At 46.4% G+C, this 10411-nt stretch overlaps 1 protein-coding gene across 1 annotated transcript; it reads left to right on the top strand.

Annotated features, from left to right (window-relative positions):
* Positions 1-138: 138 nt before the first annotated feature.
* On the top strand, positions 139-10411 carry tnni2b.1 (troponin I type 2b (skeletal, fast), tandem duplicate 1; the record flags this gene model as incomplete). The annotated part of the gene is made up of 6 exons (XM_084476097.1): positions 139-167; positions 287-323; positions 1221-1349; positions 1557-1646; positions 1795-1971; positions 10325-10411. The coding sequence occupies 6 exons, from the start codon at positions 139-141 to the stop codon at positions 10409-10411; spliced, it is 549 nt and encodes a 182-aa protein (XP_084332223.1).

The raw sequence follows: 10411 nt of genomic DNA, 5'->3' as shown, positions 1-10411 counted from the left end.
CTCCTTAGAAAGGTGTGGTGCAGGATGCCACACAGGCCCATAAGGACCAGGGTTTAGGGGAGGAGGGCAGTGTGCTGAGCCTCCACGTGGATATAGGGCTTGGTTCTCAGGGCATTGGCCATCTCTTCCCCTCCACTGATGGACTTTTTTCACAGCAAGATGTCAGAGTAAGCTTTCCTTACCAGGTTTTTTTTAATTTTTAAGGGCATATTTCTTACTTAAAAAAGGGGAATTGAAGTCAACACAACAATTGTTTATTTATTTCTGGTTCTATTTTCCTCTGTAGGAAGAAGATGTCCTGCAGCCGGAAGAGCAAACTGAAGGTCAGTAAAAAACACATGACTAGATATTAGCAACATTGATGAGACTGTGATAGAATGTCGGGATGACTTGGAGAAATTAAAATTGCTTTCATTAGTTAAGGTCTGTTTGGATAGGCTAGTTAAAAGTATAAAATAAAAAAATTAAAGGTCCACTGTGTATAATTGAGTGGCATCTAGCGGTGAGGTTGCAAATTGCAACCAACTGAATATGTTTCTCAACAAACAGAGGCCTTTGGCATCCATAGTGTTTGGCCTGCATTTATAGACCTATCATTATCATCATCTGTTATACAGTATGTATTGATCATTAATCTTGATAGCAGTCGGCACTACAATAACAGTTTTTTCAGTTATCAGTTATATCAGTTATTTTAAAAACATAATAGTGTTTGCAGTTCACAACCGTTAGAATAAACACCCACTTATCATTATCTCCCTCATCAGCAAACTGGCTACACTTTTTAAACCTTTTGTCTTTGAAGTGTGTGGAACTAATTTACTCCTCTAAACGTATGGATCATTTTTGGAAATGACGAAGCCTAAGCTCTGCCTCACTGGTTACTGTATATGAGACACGTCCCGAGAATTTTAAGCTTCTGTGATTCCTATAGTATTTCGCCACAGTGTCTGTGTGTGTGCGTGTGTGTGTGGTGCTCCATCTTGTCAGAGGTTTATTTTGACAAGATGAGAGAGGGTTAAGCTTTTCACACATAATATCTTTCATTGTAACGCTCAAGATGGTACTAAAAGCTCTTCATTTACACTTTAATTGAAAGTTGATCATTGAGCATTTTGTTTAGTCTTATTAATCATTTCATTTTCATTGTTTTATATTGTTATTCTCCTCTTACAATGTTTTGTTTGATGCTAAACCTGATGCTGATTCTGTTCTTTCAGAGCTTGCTGCTTCAGATTGGCCAGTCCATGCTGGAACAGGAATCCCTGGAGGTGGAGGAGAAGAAGAGAAGTTATATGGAGGAGAAGTGCCCTCCTCTCAACTTCCCTCAGTCTATGCAGGATCTCCAGGTAAAAAAAAGGTTTTTTTAAGAGTAACTGACAAACAGGATATTGTTAACTCACTTTGCCGTCAATGTATCCAGACAAGGTGACCAAATTTAATAATTACAGAAATATGGAACCATTCTATATTATAACTTGTGGTATTCTTGAAACATGTAAATGAAACATTGTGCATTTAAGAATTTGAATATAAGAAGTATCGACCCTCATCAGGAGCTCTGTAAGAAGCTTCACAATCAGATCGACCTGGTGGACGAAGAGCGGTATGATGCAGAAGGAAAAGTGTCAAAGTCAAGTATGGAGGTAGGTTTGTGCATATTAAGCCCTATAAGAAGTGCTCTTATAGTGCTCTTATAGGGTGTGTTACAGCAAAAACCATAAACGATGATAGCAATCTGACAAAATCCAGTTTTTATGAAGATGTCTTCGCTCATTCTTTGTTCTTGGACAGATTGATGACCTGAAGATGGTGGTGCAAGATCTGAACGGCAGGTTTAAGAAGCCCGCTCTGAGGAGGGTGAGGATGTCTGCCGAAGCCATGGTGGCCGCCCTCCTGGGATCCAAACACAAAGTGTCCATGGACCTCAGGGGTAACCTCCAACAGGTTAAGAGGGAGGTCAAGGAGGAGGTGGGTACACATATGACGTTTACCTAGTTACCTAGTTCAAGTAGGTCTAACATACAAATAATTAAATGTAATTCATTAAATGAATACCTCATCCTCATCGTCATCCGCTTATCTGGGGTCGGGTCGCGGGGGCAGCAGCTCAAGCAGGGGGCTCCAGACTTCCCTTTCCCGGGCCACATTGACCAGCTCTGACGGGGGATCCCGAGGCGTTCCCAGGCCAGTGTTCCCCCTGGATGGCTGAACTTCTCACCCTATCCCTAAGGGAGAAGCCAGCCACCCTCCTGAGAAAACTCATCGGTAACACTTTACAATAACCATAGTTTATAAATGGTAAATAGACCATTTATAAATGGTTAATAGACCATTTATAAATGTTTAACAGCTTATAGACCAATTATAATGGTAAATAGACCATTTATAAATGGTTAAATAGACCATTTATAATAGGTAAACAGATAGTTTACTAAGTTTACTAATGTTTAATCATCATTTATAAACAGCAAGACCAATCATAAATGGTAAATAGACCATTTATTAATATTTGACTATCATTATAAATGGTCTATTAACCATTTATAAATGGTCTATTTACCATTTATAAACTATGGTTATTGTAAAGTGTTACCAACTCATCTTGGCCGCTTGTATCCGTGATCTCGTCCTTTCAGTCATTACCCATCCCTCATGACCATAGGTGAGGATAGGAACGAAGATCGACCGGTAGATCCTCAGATTCTCCGGCCAATCTCACGCTCCAAGACCCCGAGGTACTTAAACTCCTTCACTTGGGCTAAGGACTCATTTCCTACCCGGAGAAGGCAATCCACTGGTTTCCTGCTAAGAGTCATGGCCTCAGATTTAGTGGTGGTGATCCTCATCCCAGCCGCTTCACACTCGGCTGCCAGCCGATCCAGTGAGTGTTGAATGTTACAGGCCGATGATGCCATCAGGACCACATCATCTGCAAAGAGCAGTGTTGAGATCCTCAGATCACCGAACTGCAACCCCTCCCCACCACGACTATGCCTCAATATCCTGTCCATGAATATCACAAACAGGATTGGTGACAAAGCGCAGCCCTGGCGGAGGCAAACACCCACCGGGAACGGAACTGACTGGCTGCCGAGAATGCGGACACAGCTCTTGCTTTGGGAATACAGAGATTGGATGGCCCTGAGGAGTGACCCCCTTACCCCATACTCCTGAAGCACCTCCCACAGTTTCTCCCGGGGGACCCGGTCATATACCTTCTCCAAATCCACTAAACACATGTAGACCGGATGGGCATACTCCCAGGCCCCCTCTAGGATCCTTGCGAGAGTGAAGAGCTGGTCCGTAGTTCCACGTCCAGGGCGGAATCTGCATTGTTCCTCTTCAATCTGAGGTTCGACAATCGGCTGAACCCTCCTTTCCAGCACCTTAGAGTAGACATTCCCAGGGAGGCTGAGAAGTGTGATACCCCGGTAATTGGCACACACTCTGGTCCCCCTTTTTGAACAGGGGAACCACCACCCTGGTTTGCCACTCCTTTGGCACTGTACCAGACTCCCACGCAATGTTGAATAGGCGTGTCAACCATGACAGCCCCTCAACACCCAGAGCTTTTAGCATTTCTGGCTGGATCTCATCAATCCCTGGGGCTTTGCCACTGCAGAGATGTTTAACTACCTCAGTGACTTCCACCAGGGAAATTGACGATGAACCACCATCAACCTCGAGCTCTGCCTCTATCATAGAGGGCGTGTTAGTCGGATTCAAGAGTTCCTCAAAGTGTTCCTTCCAACGTTCGACTACCTCCTCAGTCGAGGTCAACAGAGTCCCACCCTTACTGTATACAGCTTGGATGTTTCCCCATTTCCCCCTTCTGAGGTGTCGGATGGTCTTCCAGAAACACTTTGGTGCCGACCGAAAGTCCTTCTCCATGTCCTCTCCGAACTTCTCCCACACCCGCTGCTTAGCCTCCGACACGGCAGCGGCTGCAGCCCTTCGAGCCCGCTGGTACCCTGCAACTGCGTCAGGAGTCCTCCGGGATAACATACCTCGGAAGGCCTCCTTCTTCAGTCGGACGGCTTCCCTGACCACCGGTGTCCACCACGGTGTCCGAGGGTTACCGCCCCTTGAGGAACCTAAGACCCTGAGGCCACAGCTCACCGCCACAGCTTCAGCAATGGAGGCTTTTTAACACCGCCCACTCCGGCTCAATGCCCCCAACCTCCACAGGAATGCTAGAAAAGCTCTGCCGGAGGTGTGAGTTGAAGATCTCTAGGACGGGGGCCTCCTCCAGACGTTCCCAATTCACCCGCACTACCCGTTTGGGCTTACCAGGTCTGTCCAGAATCTTCCCCCATTCCCTGATCCAACTCACCACCAGATGGTGATCGGTTGACAGTTCCTCCCCTCTCTTCACCGAGTGTCCAAAACATAAGGCCTCAGATTAGCTGACACAATCACAAAATCGATCATCGATCTTCGGCCTAGGGTACTCTGGTACCAGGTACACTTATGAGCACCCTTATGTTCAAAAATGGTGTTCTTTATGGACAATCCATGACTAGCACAGAAGTCCAGTAACAAATGACCACTCGGGTTTAGATCAGGGAGGCCGTTCCTCCCCACCACGCCTCTCCAGGTGTCTTCATCGTTGCCCACGTGGGCGTTGAAGTCTCCCAGCAGAACTACGGGGTCTGAATACCCCATGAAAAAATGGGGTAAATGAATACCCTTCCATCCATCCATCCTTGCCGATACTCCACCTCTCTACTTAGGGAAAGAGGTCAACTAAGGCAGCCCAGTTGTCCCTTTTCCTGGCCAGATGGAAACTGTCCCTCCAACATGTCTTGGGTCATGTTCTGGGGCTCGGGGGGCCTCCTTAACAGAGCTTCACTCGTTGACAAGATCCCAGGATACTTGAAGTACTTGAAGAGGATTAATTTGAGTATTTAGAACCCCCTCCTTGAAGATGAGAACCGCCATCTAGTTTGCCAACCCAAGGGTACTATACCAGAAGTGCATGTGAGTCTGTAGAAGTGTGTCAACCAAGACAGCCCAACATTTCTTCCACACCAGTCGCCCTGCCACTGCAGAGTTTTCCCCTGAGAATTTTTCCAGAATGGCTTCCGTCCTCCCAGGGGCCTCTGCCCCAGCCTCCTATAAGGAGGGGTCTCAAGAGATCCTCAAAGTCCTTCCATCTCCTTCCACCTTCCGACCATATACCCGAGTCAGCATTCCACCATCTTTGCCTCCCTTTTTCCTCTACTGATGTGCCTAATGGATCTCCTGAACTTCCTTTGAGGCAACACACTCTTGACCTTGTTTCTGCAATCACCACAGCCCCGGCCTTTCAGCAATCTATGCGTGAAGGTTAGTGCAGCACCATTTCATTGACATTGGTATATTGTCCGACAGGCCATGTGTGTGTCTGGATCTTCACCCCAAACCTGTTTAACTTAACTTGACCCTACCAGGAACATAAAGCTCATGATGACATAGCCCTTGAGATTGTTAGAACTGACAAGCCCTAATAAATGGTTGTTTTAAGATTCCTATGGAAACTAGTGAGAATAGTTTGGAAAAAGCAGAGTATTCCCAAGGCATGGAGTAGGGCTGGGGGAATATTTATTCCCAAAGAGAGGGACTCAGTGGAGATTAATCAGTTTAGACCAATTAGTCTACTGAATGTTGAAGGGAAGGTCTTCTTCAGTGTTATGGCTCAGAAATTGACAAGTTATCTTGAAAAGAATAGACTAATTGATACCACGGTTCAGAAAGCTGGAATCCCTGGTTTCTCTGGATCATGATTTGGCACCAAATTCAGTTAGCGAAGCGCGAGAGGAGAGACCTGCATGTTGTATTTTTGGATTTGGCTAATGCCTTCGGGTCAGTACCACATAGTCTGTTATGGGAGGCCTTTGATTACTTTAGAATCCCAGGTAGCATTAAAAGCCTAGTTAAAGCATATTTTCTGGATATTCAACTTTGTTTTACTACGGCAGAGTACACCACAGGGTGGCAACAGCTAGAGATAGGAATCATGGCAGGATGTACAATTTCCCCATTCGTCCTCACAATGGCGATGGAGGTCATTAATAGGGCCTTTAAGTGGGTAGTGGGTGGGGAGAAGTTGCAGGGAGGGCCACGCCTCCCCCCAATTAGGGCCTTTATGGACGACATGACAACCATGACGTCAACCGCTCCATGCACCAGCAGGTTGCTGGATAAGTTAAATAGCAATCTGCAATGGGTTAGAATGAAGGTGAAGCCAAGTAAGTCTAGGAGTCTCTCAATCGTTAAAGGGAAGATAGTTTGCTATAAATGAAGAGGTGATGCCTACAGTTCTGGAGAAGCCAGTGAAGAGTCTGGGAAGGTGGTATGATGCAAGCCTTAGTGATCAGGTTGTCAAGTCACAGGTTGAAGAATTGAGACAGGAAACTAGTATTGCAAAAATAGACAAATCGGGGCTGCCAGGTAAGCTTAAATTGTGGTGTCTGCAGTTTGGTTTATTGCAATTGCAACGTGGCCATTGACAGTGTATGAAGTTCCTCTGTCAAAGGTAGAAAGGATGGAAAAAAGGATCAACTCTTTTGTCAGAAAGTGGCTCGGAGTCCCACGCTGCCTAAGCAGCGTAGCCTTTATGGGAAGGGCATTGTAGAGTTGCCAATATCTAATCTGACAGAATAATTTAAATGTGCTAAGGTTAGACTGGAAATGACTCTTACTCAGTCCAAGGACCCAGTGGTGAGGAGGGTTGCACCCATAGTTAACGCAGGGAGGAAATGGAAACCAAAACAAGCGGTTCAGCAAGCTCAATCAGCACTTAGGCATAGGGATATCATGGGCAATGTTCAGCATGGGCGGGGGGCTTAGGGAGGGACGCAGGTAAACCCTCATGGGGTAAGGCTTCTGCAGGAGAAAAGAGGAAAATGGTAGTGGAGGAAATACATAGACAGGAGGAGACTGTAAGATGTACTAAGGCAGTGTCACAGGCAAAACAAGGGCAGTGGGTGAATTGGGAGGGAGTGGAGAAGAAGAAGATAAAATGGAGAGCTAAGGAGCATGGAGGCTAGCAGGATCAGATTCATGATAGGTGCTACATATGATGTGCTCCCATCTCCCCAGAACTTAAATCAATGGTTTGGTGAGGATGAGACATGCACACTATGTTCCTGTGTGTGCAGCCTCCACCATATCCTATCAGGATGCAAGGTCAGTCTCTCCCAGGGGTGGTATACGTGGCGTCATAACCAGGTATTGAAATGTTTGGCAGAGGCTGTTGATGATAAACAGAGAGAAGCTAATTCATCAGCCGCTAGTAAAGAGGGTAGGCAAATTAATTTGTGTGTCAGGGGGAAAAGGCTAGACCATTTAGAGGCAGGCACAGAGCCGGGCAGCTAAGTAATGGAGGAGCCTGGGAAATGAAGGCAGATCTTTTTCAGCAGATTGTTGTCCCTCCTCACATTGTTAGCACTCGGCTAAGACTGGATATGCTACCAGATATGTGATTGCTTATTTCATTGAACTTACAGTTCCTTGGGAAGACAGAGTTGAAGTAGCCAATGAGCTTAAGAAAGCGAAGTATGCTGAAATGGCTGGAGAGGCAGCACAGCGAGGATGGAGTATGTGACTAAGGCCTATTGAAATCGGTGTGCGGGGGTTCGTGGCTAGATCTGCTACTATCTTGCTGACTGAACTGGGCATTTGTAGACAAAGTCTGAGAAGATATTGTGCCTATTAGGGTTACTATCGCAAAATTAGTGGTGGGCATAGATTTTTTTTTAAATCTAGATTAATCTAGATTAATCTTGGAATTAATCTAGATTAAAATGGCTCATTTGAATTCTGCCGAAGGCATTCATAATATGTGTGTGCTTCCTAAATAATGACTAAAAGTAAGTCTTTGAGAACGGGTTTCTCAAGCCAGGTGGTGCATTAGACCAGGGGCTCATCTCCTGTTTCCAAAATGCATCACAAACTCTAGTATAACTTACTACACGCTTACTATCACAAACTCAAACGCAGGAAAATATAACGGCGCCGGGACGCGCTCTCGCTACAGGTCCACGGCACGCTCGTCTCCGGTGCGCGTCGCGGCAGCCGGGGCGGCGGCGTTGACGGCAGACGGCTGGTACGCGTCCGCCTACCGCCGTACCAAGGCGGGTAGCTCGGAGGAAGATTTGGATTATTACAACAACAACAACACCAACTATTTCGACGCTCTGATGTCACGATCAACCCAAAACGTGTCATCGCTCACCCAAGTTGTTTCTATTATCATTGCTACATTGTCTCCAGCATATGGCGCGATTATGGACAGTATATTTTATTAAACACTCAGCTTCTGGTTAGTTCAACTTTGAGAATAGATTAACGGCGATATTTTTTTTATCGCCCGATAAGAGTCTCGCGTTAACGCAGCACGTTAACGCCGATAACGGCCCACCACTACGCAAAATATTATGCTCCTGTGCCACCACGCTGAGCAAAAAAGACTGATGGACAACCACATAAGCCACATTTTACAAACAAACAACAGCCATGCGTGCGCCAATTGAGACGATCAAAAGGGTTGCGTTAACGCTTTATTACTTGAGTGACTGAGTTTCCGGTGAATTTCTAAAACTAAAACAGCGCCACCTATACGCCTGGAACATGAAGTAGCGTGTTGAGTCGTATTGAGATGGATCCGTGTGGACGCAAATGTTCTTGATACGATGCCAGGGAAAACGGGGAAAAAAAGATTGTTTTGGTACGTGTGGACTTGGCCTGAGGCAGGTGGTTAGTAACATGTCCTTGGCAGTAGAACGAGCAAGTGAATGGCTGTGGGTAAGGAAAAAAACATACTTTCTGAGGTGCAAGCTAAGGTAAGCCAGCTGACTAATGTGCTAACGTGTTTGTTTGGTCAGGGTTAGGGGTAGGGCTAGGGGTACGATGCAGGAAAGAGAGTATTTAGATGCATTAAATGTGACAATGTGGTGGCAGCATAGAGGGGGGTGACTCCTGGTTTCATTGTTAAGCCCCCAGGAGGTGTCGTGGTTAACACTTGATAACCCCAATGAAATGCTGCATACTGCATACTGCTGTATTTACTGCTGTTAGTACTACTGTTAGTTGGGCCATTTGTCTCATATTTTTCACCTTTGGTTGGTAGCTTATGCCGCTTTTCCACCGCCAGTACCTACTCGACTCGACTCGACTCGACTCGCCACGCCTTATTTGCGTTTCCATTGGCAAAAAAAGTACCTGGTACCTAGTACCGGGTACTTTTTTTAGTACTACCTCCGTCGAGGTTCCATGCCAGCGGAGTAGGTACTTTTGTGTGACGTAAACAGGCTGCTGGTAACTGATTGGCCAGCGGCTGTAAATGGGAATATTCACTCAAGTTAAGTTGTGTCCGGCGTGGTTGGAGTCCACGAACCCGCTCCCGAGGGGGACACTGATCAGCGTTTCGCCGTGTGTGTCGCTCCTTTCCCGGGGCTAGAGTAAGGGCCCTTACATAGTCAACGCGAGCAACGCGCGTAAGCGACGCGAGTGACGCGCTTCCTTTCATAGTCTACACAGCATACGCAAACGTCGCGGGCAATGCATGACATGCAATACACCGCTCACGCCACTCGCGATACTATGCGACAACGCATAGTATTGCATGGATCGGCGCGTCGCGTATCAAAAATTTGGACGACACGTTTTGCTACGCATCGCCGCATAATGGCGGCCGAAGCGTAGCGATGCGTAGCCTTGTGGACGCGTATGCGTACCGATGCGTTGACTATGTAAGGGCCCTTAGGCTGCGCGTCGTTATGTGTGTCGGGCGTGGTTGTGTGTGTCCGGCGTGGCTGGAGTCCACGGACCGGCGTTTCGCTGTTTCGTTTCAGTGTCGTTCCTTTCCTAGGGCTCGAGTTTCGCCTCTATCAACGTTACCGTATGACAACAATAGACGCGCAGTCATTGCGCTTTTTATTTTATTTTATTTTATTTCCCATCATAACCTTTCCCGGGAATCAGGAAATAGTCTTGATCAGATTCAGATTTCCCGGGAATCGCATCTCCCGTGATTAAAACCTAATGACGACCCGCCCATGGTGGAGAGGTTCTTTTCTACGACCCGCCCACATTGAAGAGGTACTTTTTTAGATGGAAACGCAACCAAACCGAGTTGAGTCGAGGCGAGTCGAGTCGAGTCGAGTTGGTACTGGCGGTGGAAAAGCGGCATTAGTGGCCAGCGTGCTTATAAGGTTGGTTTGGGCAGGGGCTTCTGAATATGTGTTTTCCTTGGATTTTGGCACAAGGGATTATAACATCTGCTCCTGTGTATTAATGAAATTGAATGCATTCTGATGTGTTGTTTTCTTTTTCTCAGGAGAAACACACTGGAGACTGGAGAAAGAATATCAAAGACAAGTCTGGCATGGATGGAAGGAAGAAAATGTTTGAGACAGAGGCCTAA

This window comes from Micromesistius poutassou, assembly GCF_964030765.1.
Source record: "Micromesistius poutassou genome assembly, chromosome: 12".
NCBI classification, from domain to species: Eukaryota; Metazoa; Chordata; class Actinopteri; order Gadiformes; family Gadidae; genus Micromesistius; species Micromesistius poutassou.
Note: the sequence above shows the minus strand (reverse complement) of the source record. Positions and strands in the feature narration are given on the sequence as shown.